At 43.2% G+C, this 25,968-nt stretch overlaps 1 protein-coding gene across 1 annotated transcript in view; it reads left to right on the forward strand.

Annotated features, from left to right (window-relative positions):
* GAS6 (growth arrest-specific 6) overlaps nt 1-25,740 on the forward strand; it is a 54,798-nt gene extending 29,058 nt beyond the window's left edge. The window contains exons 5-15 of the mRNA XM_009892147.1: nt 3,418-3,540; nt 5,754-5,873; nt 7,710-7,835; nt 8,946-9,067; nt 9,777-9,895; nt 10,288-10,477; nt 16,706-16,870; nt 18,412-18,580; nt 20,262-20,434; nt 21,220-21,448; nt 25,156-25,740. Coding sequence (XP_009890449.1) covers nt 3,418-3,540; nt 5,754-5,873; nt 7,710-7,835; nt 8,946-9,067; nt 9,777-9,895; nt 10,288-10,477; nt 16,706-16,870; nt 18,412-18,580; nt 20,262-20,434; nt 21,220-21,448; nt 25,156-25,307 — 1,688 coding nt within the window. The 3' untranslated portion in view covers nt 25,308-25,740. The remainder of the gene's footprint in view (nt 1-3,417; nt 3,541-5,753; nt 5,874-7,709; nt 7,836-8,945; nt 9,068-9,776; nt 9,896-10,287; nt 10,478-16,705; nt 16,871-18,411; nt 18,581-20,261; nt 20,435-21,219; nt 21,449-25,155) is intronic.
* Nucleotides 25,741-25,968: the final 228 nt, after the last annotated feature.

Raw genomic sequence — 25,968 nt, forward strand, 5'->3', positions numbered from 1 at the left:
ACAGCTAATAGCGTTTTAGAAATGCCAGTCTGAAGAACAGTGATGAACTAGATCTGAAAAAACAAAAGCTGAATAATTGTTTTTAGGGATTTTTGCCCATTGCAGATGCAGCGGTTTGGAAAAAAAATAATATTTTCCCCCATCAAAATATTAAAATATTTTTAAATGGCTGAGTTTTGGCTAGCCATTGTCAATTTACAGGAGAAGTAACGGAGAAGGAGTCTGAAACACGCTTGGAAGAACGACAGGATTTGTGCTTGGCCAATTCCAGTGTGCCTCTTCATTTTTCACAGATGCTGCCAAAAGGTTGTGTAGCTCCGTGGGGTTGTGCCTGCAAGACGCATTGAAATTTTGTTTCTTAACAGTCTTTCTCCTCTCAGAACAAGGTAGTGGAAGGCTCTTTTAATCTGGCATACAAAGACATTGCACAACCTGAGGGCTGGAGGGCAATTAACTAGACTAGTTTATACTAGAAATAAGGTACAAATTTTAACTGTGACAGTGATTAGGCAGCTTAGCAGAGTATTTGAGGATTCTCAGTTCCGTGAGGTCTTTAGATCGGGGTTACAGGTAGGATTCAGCTCTGCATTCAGAGAGGCAGGTACAGGTGTTTCCAGCACCGGTGCCTACATGAGCGGTATTCCCATGACAGTCAGCGGAGAGTTAATCTGCAGTCAGTGGTTCTAGAGGGATTCCACTGACCCAACTGCATCTGCTCTGGGGAAAACTGAATCACTCTGTGGACTCTGCTTATTGTACTGACTAGATCTCCACGGACTGCAATGAGAATTTAAGACAATTACTTTGCATATAGATGCTTGCCTTACGCATATATAGGTACCTGTACTTTGGTCTGCAGATCTGGATTTTTTTCCAAAAGACATACTATAGGTCAGCTAGGAATTAAGGGTTTGGTTCTGTAAGAGTCTGGAAAACTGTACAGGATTTTTTTTTGAGAAAAAGTTGTATGTAGCCTTAAAAAACACAATGGGATTTTTGTTAGGTCGTGTGTGTCTGCTTTTTAATAGTGAGTGTTGCAATCTTCACAGCCTGGCATTTTCCCAATGTGTTTTTAATTTGCACTGTTTTGTGAATATCAAAAAATAAATTCACACTGCAGAGTAATGAACTGCAAGCAGCAGTCAGTGTACTTAGGTAAAGTCTTTTTTCCATACCGACTTCAAAAATGGAACTGGTAGTTCTATTCTCTGTCTGAGTTTATGAGCCATATATGTGCTATCAGACACAGCTCAAAGCACACAAAAAAGTCGTGCTCTTCCTTACTTTTAATATCTTTACTAAAATCTGTCATGTAAATGAATGGAAACAAAAGCTCCATTTTGTCTTGCAATGGTTTAAATCAGGAGCACTTTCTATGAAGTCGGCAGAATTACACAGCTGTCAAGCCACCAGGAGAGTATAAAGCTCTCTCTCATATTTTCAAACTCTCATGATAAGAGGAGCAAACTATAAGCACAGTGTTGATGCGATAGAAAAGTCCATGGTTGGTCCTGCCATTTATCATGTGTTGCGATAGGGTGGTATTCTGCTGGGCAGTGTTATTTCCATCTGGCTCTGCAAGGCTGAATGCTGTTTGAGAGAAAGAATCATAAGTTTGAGCATACACCAGCTAAGTCATGTATTGCCCTGTTGGCTTGTTTTGCTTATCAAGTGACTTTGAAAACGTTGCCGTGTCTGGCAGGCTTAGTGTGTGCTGCTTCAAAATACCAGACTTGGCTTACTGTACCTAAACCATTCTATTTACTGTACACAAATCCTGGTCTGCCTAGGAAAAGAAACACGCTGATGAGAGCTGCTCTGTCGAGGCTCATCTCTGCCTTAACCTGGCCTCTCCTTCCCCGACTCCTCAACCTCCAGCAGTGTGTCGACTGGGCAGTGATTTATCAGGAGGTACTCTGGCAGGTGGATGTTCAGACAGCCCATGTAGCTGTGTTTTCTTTTCTGTGGCCTGGCTTCTGCCTTGGCTCTGGTTTTGCCCCAGCTCTGCACAGTTGGAGTGGTGAGGGAGAAAGATAATTAGGCCTTGTTTGCAGTGAGTGGATGGTTACTTCTGTGAGGCTCTTAGGATTGTGTATCCGTGCTTTCCCTGTAGAGTTTTCCCAGGCACTAGCTTCTGAGAATCAATGTGAAATACTGAAAATCACCATTTCTTTGGCCATGTCACACTCCATTCCTTACCTGCCCTCTGGGTCTCTCCTCCTTTGTCCATGATGGAACACCTTGCTGAGGCTCAGGATAAATGCTTATCTTCTCAATGGCGTGGCCCTAGCTAGAGGCTGAAGCTGTGCTGGTTACAGAGGAGGAAAGAGAGACACTGCCTGGAACCAATATGTTTTGGCTGTATTTTGATAGAAGTGAAGGAAATTGCAACTTGAAATGCAAATTCTTTAAGTTGTGGAGATTTGTGATCCTTTATGGTCTTTTATAGAGCCCCTTTCTACACGTCATCTATTTTGTCCTGCTTCATTCAGCCCACCATATTTAATGAGAGCCATTGCCAATCATCTGCTGATTTCTGGCATCTGTTAGTGCTCTTCAGAACAACAGTGGAATCTTACTTATAAACATATGCATAGTGGACAGGTATGTTTGTCATAGTTTTTGAACTCTCACTAGACAGTCCTTATGTCCAAAGCCCAATTAAATACCCTACAGAGAAAGGAGTGGTGAAAACTTTTATATTGTACAACGCGATAAATGTAAAGAAATACGAAATTAGTACTCCATGGTACTCTGGATAAACTGCAGCACTGTGTGTGTTTAACTTAGTCTTCAGGTAATTCAGTTGGCCCCATAGGAACGTTGTGCTGTCTGTAAACTGGATTAGTGGTTTGCTATTGTTATGCTGTTAACATGTTGGTATTTCTTTTTTATTCTTATTCTGCGTAATAGAAAAGCCTAAGTTGAACAGCTCTGACCAAAATTTCAGATATAAGCCTTTGCTAGGAACAAATCTTTCAGCCCTGGTAAGATCCTCAGTTGAACTACCGGAAGTAATTGAAGAGAGTACCCATTCTTTCTCGAGTCCTTTAGTTGCTGCCTGCTTTCTATTTTCTCCAAAACTGGGGAGAGTTGGATTAACTTTCTTAAAAAGGAGCTACTTGGAGTTGTTTTTTTCAGGATGTGCCCTTCATACGCGGGGGTGGTAGCTCACTCCCTTTTGCAATGAAATGAATTCCACTGCATGTGCTCTGCAAAATTCCGGGCACAGCTTGTTTGGCATGTGAACACTAAGAATTAGCTTCCAGTTTTGCCAGGTGTGAGTATTTATGATTGTGATTCCCCATTACTGTTTAAGCTTCTTGACTTTTAGTGAGAGCAAAACACCTGGTTGTCAGTGACTTCAGTGTATTGTTCTGTTTTGTTTTGTTTTGTTTTATTCCTCACATAAATCAGATTTGCCAAACCAGTGCTCTCCTGATCCTTGTCACAAAGAGGGGACCGTCAAATGTGAAGATCTCAAGGGGGACTTCTATTGTGAATGCAAGCATGGCTGGCAGGGAAAAACATGTGAAAAAGGTAATTGGGTTTCGTTATCTTTTATACCTGTAACAAAGATGTACTGGGTTTTGCTATATCCTCAAATGGTCACTGGCACTGTGCTGCACAATTCAAAAGTCACATAATTGAACCTGGATTACACACTACTTGTGTTTTTACCCTTCTGTGAATCAGGTAACTCCTTCACATCAGCGTTTTTTATATCACTTTAATGGATCTGAGCTTGGTCTTGGCAAGGCAATCTAAGAAGTCCCACCTTCTGTCCCTCCCCTTTGAAAGGGGCAGCAGAAATAGAGTTGAAGTGGCTTTTCAAGCAGACCTGCCTCAAACTGCTGCTGTGAAACCTGATGTGACAGACCACAGGCTGCAGAGCCAGAGAAGCTGGCCCATCTTCCTTTCTGGCACCCCTGCAATGGGAACAGTGACTTTCAGCAGGCGAGTTGGGGTCTGACTCTGATGATGCACCAGCTGATGAAATTAGTCTGTTAAAGGCTCCTTGCTAGTAGGACCTTACTCCGTGTCCACTTACATCCCACTGTGTATTTTCACCAACTCCAAAGACAATATTCAGGCAAAATTATGTGTGCAAAAAGATCCAGCCCCCAGGAGGCCTTTCTGTATTCCTTTATGAAATACTGAAGTTTTCTTCCCTCCTCATGTTTTCTGGTTTCTTTTTTTTCTTCTTCTGCCTGCAAGGCTTCCTGTCAGGGCCACCACTGTTCTGCCTGCCAATATTAAGTAATTGCCAGAAATCACATTCAGCCAGTCCAGAATTGTGGCAAGCAAGACAGCAGGAGATCCAAAGCCTCTCCTTCTAATGTAAATATTGTGGGGAGACTGTAGGATCACACACAAGCAGCTTATTTAAGCATTTGAGACAGTTGTCTGATCAGCATGCAATCAGCTTTGAGAGCTCAGCAACTGATCAGTCTGAAGCATATCCCCTCTTTTTCTTATAAAATGCCATGAAATATGCTGTTCTACCCATCAGCTAACTCTTGAGTCCCATATACAGGCAGGACATAATGAGCAGGTAGGGCACATCGAGGGTGAAGTCCAGGCTCTACTGAATTTATTAGGCTTTTGCTGCTAACTTCAGTGGAGCACCATTATAGCTCACAGTGCTCAATAGCTGTGAACTTAAAACGTTTTGTGTTCTCGTGACTTCTGTAGTAGTAAGGATGTATTGTTCTTGTTTTATTTAAAGCTTTCATCCTGAACGTACTGGTCATAGTATAATTTTAGAAGTTAGTTGTGATATAAAATACATTAGTTATAATTAGTTTACTTCTGCAAACAAACTTCACCTCCACAGTGGCTAAAGATACTCTTCTGCATTCTCAGAGCTGTGAAGGAGATACTCAGTTACAGTTAGAATCATAGAATAATAGAATTATCTAGGTTGGAAGGGACCTTTGAGATCATCAAGTCCAATCACCAACCTAACACTGCCAAAACCACCACTAAACCATGTCCCTAGGCACCACATCTACCCGTCTTTCAAATACCTCCAGGGATGGCGACTCCACCACTTCCCTGGGCAGCCTGTTCCAATGCTTAACAACCTGTGAAGAATTTTTTCCTAATATCCATCCTAAACCTACCTTGGCATAACTTGAGGCCATTTCTTCTTGTGCTATATGACTTGTTACTAGCAAGAAGAGACTGACCCCCACCTCGCTACAACCTCCTTTCAGGTAGTTGTAGAGAGCGATAAGGTCTTCCCTCAGTTTCCTCTTCTCCAGGCTAAACAACCCCAGTTCCCTCAGCCGCTCCTCCTAAGACTTGTTCTCTAGACCTCTCACCAGCTTTGTTGCCCTTCTCTGGACACGCTCCAGCACCTCAATGTCTTTCTTGTAGTGATGGGCCCAAAACTGAACACAGTACTCGAGGTGGGGCCTCACCAGTGCCAAGTTCAGGGGGATGATCGCTTCCGTAGTCCTGCTGGCCACACTATTCCTGATACAGGCCAGGATGCTGTTGGCCTTGTTGGCCACCTGGGCACACTGCTAGCTCCGAGTTCCTTCTCTGTCTTTTTTTTTGTTTGTTTTTTGTTTAATGAACTTGAGCTAATATACTTGCAGTGTTTGAATGAAATCTTTGTACTTTTTGTAATCATTGTGATGCAGCTGTAATAGAGTTTCTTGTTTGGTCTTTCTCGTTCCCAACTCTCACCCTCCAGATTATTTACAGAAGTGAAAAGCTGACTGTAACACTTTATTTTGACACAGATATTGATGAATGCAGAGTGCAGAACGGTGGCTGTAACCAGCTCTGCCTCAACAAGCTAGGCAGCTACCGTTGCTCATGCTACAGTGGTTTCGCTCTTAAAGACAGCAAAATATGTGAAGGTAAGCTTTGCTGGGCCTCTCAGTTTGCTTCAGTGGATGCTTAGTGACTTGTGACTGTATTTCGGAGAGCTGGGTGGCACTGGGCGGCCCTGGTCTACTCCCTATCCCAGCAGAGCCTTGCTGGTTGCTCCCGTCAGCTGGGCTCTGCTGGGGTTGCACTGGGTGCTCCAGCCAGCGCTATGTGCCTGGGCTTGTCGCCATGCTGCTCTCCAATACCATCACACAGGCATGATTCACAGAGGATTTGTGGCTTGGATTGTGCTAAATTGGTTTAGCTGATCGGTCCTTATATCCTGACATTGAGAGGAGGAAGGGCTGGCCAGATGTGTTATGATTCTTTCCAGGCTCACGGTGCCATAGCATATGAGCCGTTTGTTTTTCTTTTGTGTGTTTCTTGTTTTAATTTATTTTTCTAAATTTGGATATGTGCAGCAGCTAGTGAATTCAGATAGATACAGATGGGTAAGTTCACTGCAACTGAATATTAATAGCTGTAGAAAGGCCCTAGTGAAGGTTGGCAACTGTTTTACATAGCAGCTGAGAACAGAAAGTGAGGATCTGAAGTATCTGATTGAAAGTGTGGAATGAATTTACATAACCAAAACTTAAGCAACTGAGATTTTAAAAGTGTTAAGAAACTGCGTGCTGAGACACAGACTCATTAATGATCACAGGTGACTGTTAAAGTTATGCGTATCTCATGAAAAACCAGGCAAGTGTGTGTATGTACCTCTTACAGATGGATGTGGAAACATAGTTTTAAACAGTTTGCATACCTGATCTGAACAACATAATAATGCTGCCGGCAAAAAAGACAAAGAGCAGGATTTTATTTCTGTGTCACTTCCACTGTTTAAAGTGATGACTATATCGATTACATGGTATCCCTTTATAATGGGAGCAGCCGCTTAAAAGAGCCAACTTCCCCTTTGAATGGTGCCTTTCCTCTGGTGCCAGTTGGCACGGACAGGTGGACGGTGAGTGGGCTCACAATTACTTTTGTTTTCATATGTATGTATATTTGTGTAATACCCTAGTGCTGTCTACTAGAGCACTCTGAATGTAGGACATAAGCATAGGCCAGTTCGCTCATACGTGGGAAAATCACAAAGTCTAACGTGTAGTTGTAGTTTTAACATGTACTAGAAAGCGAAAGAGAATATTAAGCTGTCAGTATAGTGCAAATGTTTTGTAATTGTTGGATTTTGTTGGATTTTAGTGGGTATTAGTTAACACGTTAGAAAAACACTTGCTTGTTTTTATGGATCTCCAGTTCCAGTCCATTGCCTGCCTTCGTGGTGAAACCCCACAACATCTCTCAGACATGATTTGTTCTTTGTGACAAATTGGGCTGCTTCAATTCCCCTTTACAACTACAGATCAGCAGATTCAGATCTTAGTTTTGTGAATGCATGAAAAAGGGTAGTTTGCTTGTCTGAGGAAGGAGAATGGAAATCTGTGATGCTCCACAGGCTGCATGTCCCTTCTGTGTTTTGGTAAAAATCATACGACTTTTTAACCCAGTTTCAGCCTCCAGAATGGAGTAGAATTTTTTGGTTTTGTGGGACCTATTTTGTTTTACAGTTCTTCCCCTGGCTCATTTTGCATTGTTTTTTCCAATACCGGTTAATGGCTTAAAGAGAGAAACACCAACTGGTTTTGAAAGCCTGGAGTCACTTCTTATAGCTAACCCTAAAGGTAGATTCTAAAAGATACTATTTTTTCAGTTACCAAAAATAATAGAGGGACTGGTTGACCCTGAGCCCACTCCAGTGTGAAAACAGTGAAGCGATTATACTCATCTGAAATAGTGTTGTTTAATTGCTTGTTTTGCAGACATAGATGAATGCACAGCATCACCAGATATCTGTGGAGAAGCCCATTGTAAAAATTTAATAAGCTCATACGAATGTGTTTGTGATGCAGGCTACAAGTACGACGACTTGAGAAAGACTTGTCAGGGTAAGCTCATAAAATAACATCATGTTAGCATTTATTATATGATTTAAAGCTATAAAACCCCAGAAGTTTAATTTCAGGCTTCAGTAAAGGCTTTTTTTTTTTTTTTTTAATCTTGCTTACACACTGGACTTCTCTTCCCTTTCCCTAGTTGTGAGTGAGTTTGCAGTTTGTGGTCATCTTTGATGACTTTAATCAAGCTGTATGAGCCCGAGTACTGAGATTTCTTGAATTTATTACAAGTACAAGATCTGGTAGAAGCTCAGGAGCATCAGTGTGTGTTGCTGTCTCTTGTAGCGCAAGAAAAGTTACAGAGCAGTAGCTGTTGTTCTCTCAAAACCTGTCTTGTGGTATTACTCTGAACTAGGAGCTTAATATGCATTGGAACCATGCACAGTTCTGCTGGCTACACTGCCTGCAAGCTTTCTCAACGGAGTAAGTTTTGAAAGTATTCCAAAACTAGCATTGTTCCCTGCCTTTTGTCTAAGTTAACGTAATGACTTGAATCACACGCCAACCAGCCCTGCTGGGCTCTAACTGTTCATCTCTGCCTGAAGAGATCCCTGTGGGCCATCACAATTTGTTTTCCTCCATTTGACTGCGAAGCGGATAAAAACAAGCTGAAGAAAAAAACCCCAACAAAATAATGAATGAGAAACTCAGCTTTTCCTTGTCTGCTGAGGATCCAGCTGCTGGGTAGCAATGAAGCAAGCAGTGCCTGAGTTGAAGCTAAGTTGAAGGCGCAGGAGCCGGTCAGTGCAGTTGAGCCGACGGGACCTGAAGGGAGGAAGTCTCGCGTAGAAGTTAAAGCCCAGGGCTCTGAACCAGCAGACGAGGTGTTGAGCTCTGCCTTCAGCCTTCCCACTGACATGCTGTGTGTCTTTGGGCAGCTGGAATCTGTCTGTGAAAACAGATTTGTGCAGATGCTAATTCTAACTCTTCCCTCCTGTAAAGGTGTGGCATGGGATAAGTACTGGCTGTGGAGCGCTTGGGCACGCTCGAATGAAAGGTGCTACAAAACAGCACTGATAACGTTTTTGTCCCCGCAGATGATTCATGTTTAAGCAAACTCAATCGCTGTTTTCTCCTCTCTTCTTTGCTGGTTTTGTGTAGATATAAATGAATGTGAAGAAAAGCTCTGTGAGCAGACCTGTGTCAACTCGCCAGGGAGTTATACCTGTCATTGCGATGGCAGAGGGGGAGTGAAACTTTCGTGGGACATGAATACATGTGAGGTATGTTAGTCTTTGTTACCATAACTGCTAAACAGACCTTTATTTTACATTGCAACTTAGAATAACTGTTGAAGCTCTGGACCAAAGCCATTTTAGCTGAGTGACCAGAAGGAGGGAATCATATTGGCAAGGCCATGTGAGCTGGGGACAGTAGCTCTCCTGAAAAGAAGGGTCTCGTTAGCCTTTTTGGGAGGAAGTTCATTCAGAGTCTCTGTTCTCATGCTCCTCCTGTCCCCATTCCAAAAAGAGCATGCCAGCGATAGCCCTGCCAGCCCTCTGTTTGGCTGTGAGTTACCTCTGGCTGCACAAGCTTTTCTGAGTTAGACCCAGTAGGACGGTGTGAAGGTCTCATTTGAGGTGGATGTGCTTCAGCGTCACCCACTGCCTCTGCAGAAACCAACCAACAGCAAGTTCTTAGCACATCTTTTGTTGCAGGCACGATGTTGCTGTAGAAAACCTTATGCTGTGAATCGTGAACATGATTTCATTTTGCAACAGGAAAACACTCCTTGGAGGCAGATAGGAGGGAGGAGGGAAGGAAAGAGGAAATGTTTTCAGTATCAAAACAACTGTATTTTGACAGTATAAACATTAAAGTGCCATAGCTTGCTGTATGTACAGCAACTACATGAGAAGAGGATGCACACTCTCTGATTCTCTTTCTGCTGTATGAGGAGAAAAAACACTCAAAAATGTGTTTTGATTATAGAACATAATACCATGTGTGCCTTTTGCTGTTGGAAAAAGTATTAAATCCTTGTACCTGGGGAGGATGTTCAGTGGCACTCCTGTTATCAGGCTGCGCTTCAAAAGGAAACAACTGACGAGGTGAGGACAATTTAGAATTACAGTTGGTTGTCCAGCTTTAATGCATGGAATGGAGTTAAGTCATTACAATAACAATTATCCCTATGATCATCCTTATTTGTTTGGATTATGGAGTCCTGTAAGGCGAAACATTACCCAAACCAGTAATAGAGAAAGGCAGCCTTGACCGCAGAGCTCCTAAGATAATTACTGAAGTCCAATAATGTATTCTTTATTCTTGACGCTATTTTAAAATCCGTCTTCACAGCTTAAGTCTTTCAGGAGTGCATTAAAAGCTAGTATGTTTTAATGGAGCTTTAGAACTGCTAGAATTGATGCTATCTGTATGGAAAGTACTCTGTGGTTTTTGAACTCTGCATAACTAATTTATTTCTTGGCACCTGTGCGGTCAGACTTGTGGCTGAGTTCGACTTTAGAACCTTTGATCCTGAAGGTATCCTTTTCTTTGCTGGAGGCCATCAAGACAGCACATGGGTAGTCTTGGCTTTGCGCAAGGGACGGCTAGAGCTGCAGCTGAAATACAATGGAATAGGCCGTGTGACCAGCAGTGGACCGCTTATCAACCATGGCATGTGGCAAATGGTGAGTCCACACTGCTGCTGAGATCTTACCCCGTCTTGGCTTGCTCCTGATGGACTCTGTCAAGTGCAGCTAGACTTCGTGTATTCTTTGTAGTTTTGAGAAGATGCTTTTCCAACCTATCCATTCAATGCATGCCAGTACATTATACTTCCTAAGGTAAGACTAGGATATTTTTCCGAAGAAATTGCATTATACTTTATATCCATTGTAAACTAGACTGGGTCACTGATTTGTATGACACTAGCCTGACCAGAGCAGACACAGTGCCTCTGGGATGCAGCAGTGCTAAGATGACTCCGTGTTTGTTCGAGAAGGTGCCTTCTGGGTGAGGATTAGGAGGGGGTAAGAGGGAAGGAATTCAGTACCTGTTCTCTCAAGGAAGTTTCCAAGGGTGGTTTATTAGCTGTATGTTGTGTGTGGTTGTTTTTGTTTATTCATCTGTTTGTTTAGTCACAGCGCTCAGATTGTCTGAGCCCTTGACAAATCTCTAATGCTACAGTATCCTCTTTTAAACTCCTCAGGCTTGTTTATATACAAAATAGTCCATTTCGCTTGTAAAGATATTGGGGTCCATTAGAAACTAAGTGGATCTCTGCTTACTAGTAACATAATCACAGCAATCTCACAAGACCATGCACTGCATCTTGGAGCTTGTAAGAATTCAGGTTCTTGACGCTCTCTCAGAACATATCCTGGTGGTTCAGGAAGCATCGTGGGTGTTACTACTTTTGAAGGATCAGGAAAAGCATCCTGTAGTATGATCTACACTAGATTAGCAATTTATTTATGCGTCTTCTCATTTGTGCCTTTCCCCCCCCCCCTTTCATTTTGTCTTACTTAGTTAGATCTTTTGACTTTGAAGTTGATGTGTCTCTTGGGGAGTGGGTGGGAAGTTCTCAGCTAACTCACATATATACTGGTAACTCTGAATAATTTTCTGGCTTGAATGAGCGTACTCTTCACTGGGTAAAAAACTGGCTGGGTGGCCGGGCCCAAAGAGTGGTGGTCAATGGAGTTAAATCCAGTCAGCAGCTGGTCACAAGTGGTGTTCCCCAAGGCTCAGCACTGGGGCCAGTTCTGTTTAATACCTTTATCAATGATCTGGACAAGGGGATTGAGTGCACCCTCAGTAAGTTTGCAGACAACACCAAGTTGGGTGGGAGTATTGAAATGCTTGAAGGTAGGAAGGCTCTACAGAGGGATCTGGACAGGCTGGATGGATGGGCCGAGGCCAATGGTATGAGGTTCAACAAGACCAAGTTCCGGGTCCTGCACATGGGTCACAACAACCCCATGCAGCAGTACAGGACTGGGGAAAAGTGGCTGGAAAGCTGCCCGGCAGAAAAGGACCTGGGGGTGCTGGTCGACAGCTGACTTGAATATGAGCCAGCAGTGTGCCCAGGTGGCCAAGACCACCAACAGCTTCCTTGCTTGTATGAGGAATATGGCCAGCAGGACTAGGGAAGTGATCATCCCCCTGTACTCGGCACTGGTGAGGGTCCACCTCGAGTACTGTGTTCAGTTTTGGGCCCGTCGCTATAAGAAAGACATAGAGGTGCTGGAGCGTGTCCAGAGAAAGGCACCAAAGCTGGTGAGGGATCTAGAGAACAAGTTTTATGAGGAGCTGCTGAGGGAACTGGGGTTGTTTAGCCTGGAGAAGAGGAAACTGAGGGAAGACCTTATCGCTCTCTACAACTACCTGAAAGGAGGTTGTAGCGAGGTGGGGGTCAGTCTCTTCTTGCTAGTAACAAGTCATATAGCACAAGAAGAAATGGCCTCAAGTTACGTCAGGGTAGGGTTAGGATGGATATTAGGAAAAAATTCTTCACAGAAAGGGTTGTTAAGCATTGGAACAGGCTGCCCAGGGAAGTGGTGGAGTTGCCATCCCTGGAGGTATTTGAAAGATGGGTAGATGTGGTGCTGAGGGACATGGTTTAGTGGTTGACTTGGCAGTGCTGGGTTAACAGTTGGACTCGATGATTTTAAAGGTCTTTTCCAACCTAAATGATTCTATGATTCTAACTGTAATTGCCTGCACGGGGAGGATGGTGATGGAAGACGTGAAAAGCAGAGTTGATGCCACTGGGTGACTTGGGAGTCACAAAAAGCAGTCATTACCAAGTTAAACCATTTAACACAGAAGCATAACATACTTGTTAAGTGGCAGACCTCATTATGAAGTAATTACAAACTTTCCTATCTTAGTTTTGGGAGAAATAGCTGAAATTTCTTTTCATTCTTCAAGTAATAAAAAAATGCTCAAACACATAGGAGTTAGGGGGTAAACAAAGGCTGTGTTTGCTTTTTGCAGGGAGAGAAGGCAGTATGATAAAAGTAAGTATCATTTTTAGGCAAGAATTATTGGTCTCCTGCCAGCCAGCAGTGTGAGGGCTCTTATCCCCAGGTACCATCATAACCAACAAATTGTCTGGTTAGGTTGCTTCAGCAACGCACTCTTTGTGCGTTTTTTTAGAGCTTGTATAAATCCCTTGGAAACTCTTCCATAAGGTTTTTTGGGACAGTGCAGGCAGAGCTGTGGGTGCTGTGACAGCAGCACGTGCCCAGTGCGCTGCAGGTGGACAGGAGCCACCCCAAAGTGGGGGTAGAGGTGTCCCTGCTGCCAGCAGTGCTGCCCTGAGCTTGGGCTGAGCAGGGTCTGGCAGCTGCCAGAGATGTAGTATGGCACAAGTGGAGGAGAGAGCATCACGCTGTGCTGGCACAGGAGTGCCTGCTTGGAGCAGGTTGATGGCCATAGCTCTGGTGACTGTCTCCCAAAGTGAAACTGTTAATGCTGTGCCTGATACCGGCCAAAGGCAGAAGGATTTACCCACAGGTGAATGCCACGAGGAGGAAGGAGTCTCTTGACTTCATGGTTGACTCAGAGACTTGGGATGCTGCTTGCGTTGCTGGGGCACTGGTGATTTCTCCTTTCTCTGCTCTGCTTTCTTATCCCTTGACTCCACCCTCCAGGTACTTCGTGCTCTTCTGCTTAACATCCAGGATCACCCCTGTCCCTAAATGCCATTTAATCTGTATGACAGAGCCATAAAACTATAAATCTGCTCCCCCGTTTAATCCCCGCCCTCATTTCTCCTTTTTCTTCTGTCTGGCATGGTTTTTAATTTGGGAAATCCTGTTGAGGAAGGGCTATTCCTTTTTACCCGTCTCTTTTTATAAAACATGTAGCCACACATTTCATTTTAAGTGTGGACTTGTGCGTGTACTTTTCAACCTCATGTTCTGTGAAACACAACCCCAACAACCTTCAGAAGTCACAGTCCAGACTCAAATGCAGTTTGGGAGCTTGGCTCTGGCCTTCAGCGTGCACAGGATCAAGCTCTTAGTTTTGGTTAGACCTACAACAGTGGAGTTTGGAACTTGGGAGAACTTTAGAGACGTTGTGAGAAAATAGTAATTTTACTACTTAACTTTCACCGGATGAAAAAACAATGGCTACTTAAAAGCAAAACATGAGAAAAAGCACCAGCTGTGTGTGACTTTTGGTCTCTTAAGCAAAAGCTGCTTACTTTTATGGACATATGAGGGCATTTTCAAAACTTCAGGCCAGTATTTCTGCCTAGGTATTTTCTCTGATCTCTCCTAATCTATTTTTAAATGATCATTCCCAGCATTGAAAACACAAACAAGCAAGCCTCAAGAAAAGCTTCTGATGTAGTTGTTTGTGTGTAATTCAGCTTGATGAAGTGGCGTGTATGAACCGATGATAGTAGAGAACACACTTGCCTTCTGTTTGTTTTGCATTTCCAAAAAAAGTCATAGTTTTGTCTTATTTTCAGTATTTAGTTTAGTACTGCTCTGGGTACTTTATAGCTAGCAAAAATAATAACCTACCTGCACCGTTAAATGTCAGAACTGAAGGTTAAGCAATCGCAAGCAGATTCATATTTGGCTTTAACCCTTCGACTGCCTGTAGTCCTGTTCCTTTGCAGTGCTGGCCACTTGCTTTACAGCCAAAAGCAGACAGGCTGGCTCTGCGCTGTGAGTTATCCAGGGCTTGAATCAAAAACACAAAGCTGACTGCCCTTATGGCTCACCATATGGGAACCCTTAGCTACGAGAACCGCCCTCCCGGTCATCCCCGAGCACACTGTGGCAGGCAGCAGCTAGCTGCAAGGAGGGAATTAGAGCAGCCTGCTAACTACCAAAACGCTTCCCCTTTTGGCACGTAGGTGATGGTGGTGCACCAGCAATTAAGCTTTGAATATAAGGAACCGCAGCTGAAACTGCCAGAGGGCAGCATGAAGTAGGCAGAATGTAATTTCCTAAACTGGAATTTGTTAAGAGCTTCCATGAGGATTAACTCCTTCGCCTGTGCAAGTTTCCACTGATTTGGGTTTGTTTATATTAACAATCAGAAGCGGCGAAGAACTCAGACTTTTAAAATTTCTGTATTACTACTTTCTGTACAACCTAATAAAATTTTAGAAGGCCGTGAATTTTGGTGGTAATCCTACAAGTTGCAGGATTTCTTCCCAGAGGAAGCACAGTACGGGCATTGCTGCAGCCGGCTTTTCCCCTGTTCCCGTTTGCTCCATGGCTGCCCGCAATCTGTGCCAGGAGCGGGGAGAGGGTCTGTGCCAGCTCCTTACAGCGCTCTGCACCCCACTGCATTAGGGCAGCGGTGACCACGACACCAAGTAGAGGTGTCTGAGTGAGTTTTTAGCTTGATAGCCAGTGTAGCTAAGCCGGTGGGGCTGTGGCTGCCAGGACCTGTGGGCTAATGTTCCCACCCACTGAGTGGACTTTACAGCCTGCCAATGCCCAAAAAAGCCTGCTTGAGGCTGGCTTGTGTGTCTCCATGGAACGCAGTCAGGAAGTGTAGGTGCCACTTTAAACAAGAAAGCTTCAGACAAGTAAATGCATGTCTGTAGGATATAATACGGAGCAACACACCAGGTGTAAACAGTGTTTTAGCAATATAAACCAGACTGCACTGGAATCCATGGGCGAAGCAGCTTGTTAGTCTGTGAATAATCTTTTCAACTATCAAACTCACTCAATCTTCATTACTGAAGACTGCAATCCAAAGGGACCGTCCAGATATAAACCTGCTCAACTCTGTCGTTCTTTATGTTACAGCCGCAGAGTGCGAGCTCAGTGTGGCTGATGGAAACAATTTTGGGGCAGCTGCTCTTGAAATGCAAAGGGAAGGATGCTCATGACCTGGTCTACTAGCAGGGAGAGGGGAGAACAAGTCTAAACAGCTGCTGAAATAAATATTTGGTTCTATACAGCGGCTCACTGATGGTGGCAGCATCTGGGTGTCCCAGGGAGCAGAGCTATACGGATGAAGAGTGGGTAGGTGGGGTGTCTGTCATGGAGTGGGAAGGAGGAGTGCTGTTTTGAAGATGACAAAATAGAGGAGGTGCGCTCCTTTCTTCTTCTCTGCAGGAAGGAGGAGGTTGTCTTCTGCTGCGGCCACAGAACGCCCCCATCGGTAGCAGGACCCAGGTCCCAAAAGACAGAATCCATGCCGCTGTTCAGCAGCCTGCTGTGTGTCAGCTTTGTGCTTCGCCTCCTCCTCTCCCTCCGCAGAGCTGGCTGCTTTATAGTGTTTCTCTGTGCAGCCTGATCATAATTAAAATTATGGATTTTTTTTTTAAATTTCAGTGGTGATAGAATCTTCCCAGAAGTAGCTCTTTGGAGACATTGGAGGTAAAACTTGCAGAGACCCTTTGAGAGAAAAATTACTGCCTGTTACCCATTTTTATTGCCCTCTCAAATATGACACCTTCTATTGTTCTTTTTTCAGGGGTCGGTATTCAAAGACTAGACTTAGTGTGGCTGGAAGGCTTCTGTGTTGTCTTTTGCTGGTCTAACAAAAGACATCTTCTGATCTGTCTTTCCAGCTTTTCCTTTCATGTGCAGTTGCAATAGGAAGTTTCTCATTAATAACTCATTATTGCATTTACATTTTGCATAGAGGAACCTACAAATGTCACGTAGTTAATCCACTTGTATTTTTCTGTAGCTGTTTTGAAGTAGCTGGGCTCTCTTCGACATTAGGGCAACCCCAGGTTGCTTTCTAGAGTAAAGTTTTACATTTCAAGGTGGAGTGTAACTTAAAAGGTAGACAAAGAGGCTTGGGGACAGGAAATATTTCTCCAGCTTGGGGTTTTCACTAGTGGTGTCTGTCCTTTAGTTGAGGCTGCAGATATTAAGTTCTTTTTATCCTGAATTATTCTATTTGCAATTTTACTTTTTCAGATCTCTGTTGAAGAACTCGAAAGAAATTTGGTTATAAAGGTCAACAGAGATGCAGTTATGAAAATAGCTGTCTCAGGGGATCTGTTTACTCTTGAGAAAGGACTGTATCAGCTGAATTTGACAGTAGGAGGCATTCCTTTCAAAACAAAGGACCTTATTCTACCGGTAAGTATAGCACTAGCACTCATATTTTTTTGCATGCCCAAAGGGCTCGATTTCGTCTTTTCTTGGGGAAATGTAGGTCCTTCCCGAGAGCAGTTCAGCCTGCCCTGAAACAGGTGGAATTAACACCTTCTGGATACGGCTTTCTCTCCATTGACTATAGAGGGAGCCTAAGGCAGTAGCAAAGGTGAGACTCCTGAATTTTTGATTGATAAGTTTGGGTGAGGTGTAGCCTACCCTTGGCCTGCAGAATTAGGACACAGCAAAACTGGAGCACGTGACAGAATTAGTGGTGGTCACGGTGGCTGGGAGACCGTGAGTGGCCCTGGTGGGTCAGTGGACAGACACACCTCTGTGTGAGGGTACTATTGTGCCCACAACGTCTGGAAACAGCATTGAGGACACTTTCTGCGTTGTGACTGAAGTTTGTGCTTCACGTATATTGTGTCACGGGTTTGCTGCTTGCATTTGCTGTTTCAGTTTAGTAAGACCCAGGGAAAAACAGAAGCTTATTTTTCTTTATTTCGTCCTAATTCAAGTAGATAGGGCATATGGATAGAAGTTAAGGCACTGTTTGGTGAGATTGGATGTGTTTCTGAAACAGCTGCTGCTCAGGCTGTTTTGAATGTCCACCACACACAGAGTTGGCATCTTGAAACCCAAATTGGCATCGCCTTATTTCTAAACGAGGTGACAAGCTTGCGGCTCTGTGACTGGGAGTACAGCAGCTGAGGAAGGCTCCTGTTCCTCACAAGAAGTCATTCAGGGCCACTGCTTGTCTGAAACATTAAGCTCAGGGTGTGGTCTGAATATAGGATCGAGAGCCAAAAACTCCTGAGGTTTGTATCCTGGCTCAGACGCTTAATTCTCTCTCTGCTTCAGTTAATTGGGGGTAATGGTGCTGATTTAGATGCTTTGCAAGGAGCCTTCTCTTTACACACTGTCTCACACTTTAATGCTGACATTTGGTACAGGATAATGTAACCAGAAGCTGGAAGGAACAAGGTGTGTACAGAGTGGCGTGCCCATCTTGTAGCTTGTAGGCACCCCTCCCTTAAGCCAGTACCTGACAACTTATACCAGGATCAGGTCCAACATCTTGTGTGTCATGAAGGCTGTTTGCAATGACACAAAGGTTTGTTTTTTTTAACTTCAGGTTAGCCTCCAGCATTCGCAGTGCAGAATTTTGGGAGTTACAAAGCTTCGGCTACGGAGCTTTAGGAGTAAATTGCACTAATGATGTGCAGCACATGGAAGCAGCTAACAGAATCAATACAACCAAATCAGCACCTGCGTTAGCTAGTGCCCTTCTGTCCTGTGAAGACAAGCTGAGCTCAGGGGAGTTTCCTGGGGAATACTGATGACTGACTTGCTTGGGATTGTGGGGTTGGGGTTGCCACCAATTGGTTTGCGTGTGCATAACACGTCAAAATGATTTCTCCTATTTAGTATCACAATATAACTTAGTATTCCTCTGAGCCCAAAATCAGATACTCTTCACTGAACAGTACTTTGAGGCATGAGATACTCCTTTATCTTCCTAGATAAACCCTCGGCTGGATGGTTGTATGCGGGCATGGAACTGGCTGAACGGGGAGGACACCACTATCCAAGAGACCATAAAAATGAATGAAAAGATGCAGTGCTTTTCTGTAGCAGGACGAGGGTCTTTCTATCCTGGCCGAGGTTTTGCTGTGTTTAATCTTACTTACAGTAAGTACTTTATGGTTTGGGTTTTTTTATTTCTGACCTGTTGTCCTGCCATTAACCATACTTGGTTAATAAACAGTTTGGAACTTACGTGTATGCCAGACCCAGCGCTGATCGATGCAGAAAAGACTGGCAGCTGTGGATGGAGAAGGAATAGCTAAACTTGTGGTTCACAGCAAAGGAAGGCTTATGTGTGATGGTTAGAGCCAGTGTAAATGTGACCAGGATGGATTAGGTTCTCTCTGTATAGCTCAAGTAATGCATTTCACATCCAGGCTGGTTCCAGCTCATCCTCACCATTAGGGGCTTCACATCCCTCTGTCAGCAGCGTAGGTGGTTCCCAACATTACCCACTGTTTTCTGCTAAAGAGGGAGAGCTGCAAGCCATAGTGCTATATCTTGAGTTTACGATGGACCAAAAATCAATATTGTCTGTAGCAAAATGTCCAAGATCAGATTTACTTTTAATCCTTGGGTGGTATTCGTTATACTTGGGACAAACACACTAAGCATATCTCTGACAGAAGCTGCATGAAATTGGCTTAGATACAGTAGTAACAATTTCAAGCCAAACCTGGCCATACTAATTTAGCACTCAGAAAGGCACCTTTTCTTTCTTCTGGATTATTCTGTTTGTTTATATGTGCGATCCACTGTCGGTATTTTTAAGCCCATACAAATGCCAACTATCTATTTTAGTTTTGTGTGCAATTCCTCCTCTGCAGAAGCCTTCTGTGCATCATTATGTGGATTTTTCTGCTCTGCTATTGTAAATTAGGAAGTATCAGGTGTCTGTCATCTTGTTTACCACATGGATTCAAAAGCTGCAAAGTAGAGACAAGGCAGCATCTGAAGTGCAAATGATAGCACTCAGCAGAAATAAGTCCTCAGCACCTTCATTTTTATATTCTTTTTTCTACAAACAATAATCCTCCTTTTGTTTGGTTGGTTTGTTTTGGGGTTTTTTTGGCTTTGTAATGGTAAGCTTTATAAAGAACTTATTTATTATATTTCAAGATGTGAGGAACAGCAAAGCTAATACTCCTATGAAGGGAGGTTGTAGACGCAGGATTGAAATCTTTCTTTGTAGCCAGCATCAGTTTTTAAATTACAAGGCACTGGGTCAGTAAGAAAGATGCCAGAGGGTTTAATTCAGAGTTTAGCAGGTGAGATAAAACATCCAATGCTTCTGAGAGGTCGGTGATCAGGAAGTGATTAGGTAGGTGATCAGTGCAGTATGCTTATATTCTTTTTCCATTTAACACAGACTTTCATAGAAATGTTTCCTTTATGTCAGTTTTGGACTTAGATTCCTCAGTGATCTTTGGACAGTCCAGAACAATTTAAAAATTGGGTGCCCTGTCTTGCAGCAGTTCTTTGAATGTGTTGGATTGACAGACATGGGAATTTGAATCTCTCTTTGTGATAAAGAAGCTTAACCTTGTCCTTTGACATTCTGAAAGGCAGCAGAATGCAGAAGGTAACAAGAGAAAATATGGCATTTTCTTCTCTGATTTTATGTTCAGGTGCTTTGGAGTTTGGTTGTTTTGGGGTTTTTTTTGAGTAAAAGAAATGTGGCAGTCCCTCCGTATGGTCATTCATCTATCCTCTTCTCCAGGCAGAAATTGCACAACCTACCCTTTTAGTCCTATGTTTGTCATGCTACGCATTTCTTTTTCTGCAGTGCAACCTTCTTCTGGAAATGAAACCAAGACAAGTTGGGAAATAGAAGTAAATGCTGCAATTCAACCAGCAACAGATACTGGTGTGTTGTTCGCTCTAGTTACAGAAGAAGCATCTGTCCCTTTATCACTATCTCTGATTGATTATCACTCCACAAAGAAAGTGAAACAACAGGTACAGACTTGAGCATTTTTCTAAAGAAGGTTCCTTGCTGTTTCCAGGGAACTGAAAGTTGTCAGGTTTGCTGCCTGCCTGCTTATTTGCCCCCACCATGGTCTGAGACTGAGGTTCTTGGCTGACACCGAAGTTCTGCCTCATATGGGTACATGTCAGATGCGACTAGGGAGCTCTTTGCAAATATTGTCTAGGTAAAAGCTGAAACTGGTCTCTTGAATGTAGGCATATTTTGTTATGTTTTTCTGGCACAGAAGCTGTTTAATGCCATAAGCAAAGAATTGCCATTCTCTGGAGGTCATCAGTAATAGTCCCAAGGTAGTCAAGAGATAGGCTTAGGTGTCACTCCAGGTGCTGTGAAAGGCCAGTTATGATGGAGTGCTGAAGCTACTGATTTAATGGTATACATAATAAAGAGATAGATTCTGGCATTACACGTAAATCAGGAATAATTTCACTAAAACCCATGAGCCAGATTTTCATTTATAGTACAGCAGCTCTAGTCTATGTGTTTCCAGGGCAATATAACCACCTCAGTAAGACCCACTAAGAATTCTCTCTGCGAAGACAGTGGTTATGACTAACAATTAGTCCCACTGGTTCACTGGCTTTTCATCTATGCAAGTGAGCTCAGAACACGATCAGCAATCATAATAAAGCTAATTATCTGGTGGGTCTGCAAAAACTTTGTAAATAAGATGACAGTAGGATTATCCTGGTCTTGGATAAGCATGGCTCAATATATTTGTACTCACTGCCTTTTTCTTCTTTCCCCTGCTGTCCAGTTTGTCATCGTGGCCTTGAAGAACACAGTTGTGTCCAGACTGGCAATAAATCTCTGCGATAAGAAGGAACACTCTGTGGACATCCTCCTCAAGAAGGATCACTTATCCCTGAGGGTAGATGGGATAGCGGGAGAGAGTGAACTAAGCCTCTCTGAGTTAGAGGACAGTCTGTCCATCTTGGAGAGCTCTTTGCAGTCAACGGTGAAGACATATGTGGGAGGATTGCCAGGTGAGCACCCAGTTTTGTAGCTTGGACTACAAAGTCCCAACTAACTTTGCTGAGCTGGTAGTCAGGAAAACTGTCTCAGTTCATTCAAGCTGGGAGCCTCCTTCTCTGTTTCTGCTTGAGCAGGCTTTGTCTGCAATACAGGCATCTGATCTTAACATGTTATTTTTCTGAACAATGGTGTCCTTCTGAGGACAGCTGGAGGCAAAAATAGAAAGAGAAGGTTTTGCTGGGTCAACAATAGGAATGATTTTTCTGAAGGGTAGCTGTAAGCAGGGTCTTTGTCTTAAACTTTATACAGTCCATAGGAGCTGTACCACAGGCTCCTGCAGTGCTTCATTAATGCTCATTAGGTGAGAGCGCACGAGCACTCCTTGTGGGGAGTACCAGTGGGCCCCACATTGTTTTGACTGACGCTTGGGAAGCCCAGTGTGGTGATTCTCCCTGGCTGATGTTCTCTGTGAACTGATGATACCACTCCATGATAAACAGATTTCTTCCCTCTGTGCTATAAATTGGGGCTACCACAATTTATAGCTTTGCCAGCTTTTCAGCAACAATAGGGGTTCTTGTGGGAGGTCAGTTTGCTCCTCTGTCGTGAACCTGGAAGATCAAACTTTCATCTGAATCATGAATTTTGGCCAAGTTTGGGGGTTTGTTTCTTGTTCTGGCTCAACTGGTTTATCAGTCCCTACTGCTGAGGAATGCAATTAGGGAAACACTTATTTCTCTAAAGCACAGCAGTACATCCTATTTTATTGCCAGCAGCTAAGCAAAATCTTGCCCTTACTTGCCCAGGCAAAGGAGGGGCAGCGATGTTGGCCTCTTGGTAGGTGCTAAAGCAGTCAAGCTGGAACAGGGTGGCTGAGGTGCCGTGTGTGCTAGGACACATGGCGTGACTGTTCCCACCATGAACAAGAGTTTACAGAGTATTTATGCCGATGATGTAAATGGCTCCTAGTGACACCTAAAAAGGGGAGGCCACACACACTGGGACGTTCACACACCGGCAGGTACAAGGCCAAATCCCCAAATGTGGCATTTTCCAGTGTCAGACTGAATTGTCCGAGCTGGCCGTTGCACAAGGAAGAGAGGTCGCCTGCTTTCTTTCGAGTAGCTTTCAAATGCACAGCAGAGACTTTCACAGCTCAGTAAACAATCCCATTCTGTAGCTGTCCCGAGTTTTCTGTGGTTCTGTTAGACTAACCATGCTGGGTGAAGCAGTTTTTAATTATGTAGGACTAAGTGTGAGATATCATAGCTATGATGGTTTAGACCCAGCTGGCTTCTGTAGGTTTAGCTACTTTCCCGCTTTGTTCTGTTGTGCTTAGCAACAGGAATTTCTGCATGTGGTCTGCTTTGGCCATTGAGAGGAACCCAGCACTTGTGTTGAGAAACCTTGTCATTTGCCAAACGAATAAACATTTCAGCACTTTGGTTGGATTCATCACTCTGGGTTAAATAACTATACCAAATGGTCAGATCTAAGTGAGTTTGGCTCATTCAAATTTTGCAAACATTACGTCGTTTTTATTTTTTCCCTGCTTCCATACCCTGTGGAAAAAACAAAGTATAGTGGTCACACTTAACGTCTTTATTCCATTTGCCAAAATTAAAGAAAGAATTCTGAGTCAAAATATGTAGTATGTCCCATCCTAAGTACAGCTAATATTGCAGATGTGGAAGAAACATTATTTAGAGTTTCAAGAGACAACAGGTAACATACAGGCATTTACTACCTTTTCTATAGTATTTTCAGTATAGTTCTGGTAAATCCTAAATTGTGTAATTTATATAATGCATAGGTGTTTTTCCAGACAATGTGTATACCACCAGGTGAAGGAGCCTTTAAACAAGGCTTTTGATTCTTTACAGGACCACATTTCAGACAGATCTATTTCTAGTCTTAACAGAAAATTAAATATTTGACCTGATTTGCAATTATAACACAAAGATAATCTTTTTTTTTTTAATTATTTTTTTGTAGTATCATACAAATCCATCTAAAAGCCCATACTGTCTTTCAGTCAGCCCTGTGGCACATGTAACAACGATCTGCATGATTCCTTAGCCAAGTGTTCAAGCCATTAAGCCAACACTCTCAATTTCTTCTGAGTCAAAACTTAGGTTACATACTGCAACACAGGTGTCCCCTTCTCTTAAGCAGACTTCCCAGATAAAATTTGGTGAATGGGGAGGAATAGGAAATAGCTAAAATGATTAGTTTAAGCAACCACCAAACGACGTTACTTTTCAGCCAGGAAGCTGAAAAATTTTTAGTATCTCTTTGTGGCTTACAGATACCACACAAATATTCTTTCTCATACTCAGTCCCAGAGTCTGTCCTCAGTCTGAGCTGCGTTTGATCACATCAACTTATTTGGCCCTGCATGTCCCCAGGCAGAACCCTTTGAATTGCATATAACCTCAGGTCAACAGGACAACCTATTGTTCAAGTTGTCCTTGCTTCAGTGTAAAGATAAGCAGTTTACTTAGCTACCTGCATCACTCTGAAGTTAAATAATCTTTTGAGACATTCATTGCTTTCTATTGCACCACCAGCTTGATTGGATTGGCTTTGGGTTGTAAATAAACTAATAATCTTTGGGGAAAGGTAGAGGACACAGTTCACAAATTTTCATGTTATTACTTTATTACATGTGGGGGTTTTAGTTTGTTTAGGGTCAGTTTTTGTATGATGTTACAGAAGTTAGTAGTAAGATTGACTAATTTTCTCTAGTCTGTTGGATTGTACTTAGTGTCTTCTTCCTTGCTATTTGTTTTCTGCCTCTGGTAAACTTATCAAAAGTATGTCACCAGTGGATCTCTGTATTAAAAATTAGTCTCATTAGTCTTACCAGCTCAACTGATGTATTCCAGCACCTTTCTGATGAATGCCAGCAACCTCGTTGTGCACGATCAGAGAACGGTAAAGATGAGTGCAGCAAGTGGTAGAGACCGCATAGAGGAGGAGCCTCCCTGTCACGGAGTTCTTGCTATAATCTTTTGGCAGAGGGTCCAGAGATGGAGGGAGGGAAACGTCAAAATGGAAAGCAACGTGAACACAGTGTGCAACTGAAGCGAAGCCTTGCTGCTGCGCAGCACATGGTTTAATCAGTACTGGAGGCCTTGTAGAGACACAGAGCAGCTGCGGAAGGGTTCAGCCTGGGAGAAGGGCTTTTGTGCACGAGAGCAGATGGCGTTTTCCCCATGTCTGGGATTGTGTTCTTGCCTTCTGGTGAGAGGGGCAGGAGGGAGGTATAAATCCCAGAGTGGAGGAGAGTTTGAATTCATTGAAGTGATCTTTCCAGTATCTGAGGGGCACCTGCAAGAAAGCTGGAGAGGGACTCTTCACAAGGGCATGTAGCGATAGGACGAGGGGTAATGGCAAACTAGAAGGGGGCAGGTTTAGAATAGATATTAGGAAGAATTTTTTCACTCAGGGTAGTGAGACACTGGAACAGGATGCCAAGGGAAGCTGTGGATGGACCATCCCTGGAAGTGTTCAAGGCCAGGTTGTATGGGGCTTTGAGCAACCTGGTCTGGTGGAGGTGTCCCTGCCCATGGCAGGGGGGTTGGAACTCGGTGATCTTCAAGGTCCCTTCCCACCTAAGCCATTCTATGATTCTGTGATGCTCATCTGATCATAGGCTGGGCAGGTATTTATTCAAAACCGGCCATCAGAGATGTTTGTCTCCCCTTTCACACAGATGTTCCTGTGACTTCCACTCCGGTCACAGCGTCCTACCACGGCTGCATGACCATCAAGTTGAGCAACAAGGCACTGGACTTAGACGAGGCCCTCTACAAGCACAGTGACATCACCTCACATTCCTGTCCTCCAGTCGAGGCGGGTCAGTAGGTACCACTGCAATGCGGAAGTTTTGTATTCAGAAACTTTCAATGCTTTTCTTTTTTTTTTTTTAAAGATATAAATTATTCAGACCTACCGCACTGCGTGTATAGTTTCTCTTAAACACTGAAGTTATGTAGGAGCTACTGATCCTTATGTCAGATTGATTATTGAAATACTCCTTTGCTTTGAGGTTTAAAGGTTGTAATATATTTGTAAATAGTTCAGAAGACTAATATTAAATAAGCCAAAAGTACAGAATATACCAAAAGTGAATGTTACCTTTAGACTGTAAGAGACAGTTTTATCTCTAATGTGGAAAACCTGGTAATATATGAGTGTGGACTGGAAGAAAAATAATAATTCTGTGTTATTTTTTATTACCAAACACTGCTTTCTGATTTGCAAAATATGAGAATAAAATATTTACATACAAGTTTTTAATTTACCTGTACTGAGATTATTCTGTATTCTGTTGTTTGGAGATAATGACTCAGGCTATGCTTGACACAGAGATGACACTAGTGGGTTTTTTTGTTTGGTTGGTTCGGGTTTTTGTTTGGAGGTGGGGGCTTTTATGTGCTTATGTCAGTTTTATGTATCTGGGCTAGAGAGCAAATGGTTGCTGCTCTTCTTATTGCTAGAGTTTCTTTTTCCGGTTGAAGACTCA

Source organism: Charadrius vociferus, unplaced genomic scaffold (genome assembly GCF_000708025.1).
Source record: "Charadrius vociferus isolate BGI_N301 unplaced genomic scaffold, ASM70802v2 scaffold218, whole genome shotgun sequence".
NCBI lineage: Eukaryota > Metazoa > Chordata > Aves > Charadriiformes > Charadriidae > Charadrius > Charadrius vociferus.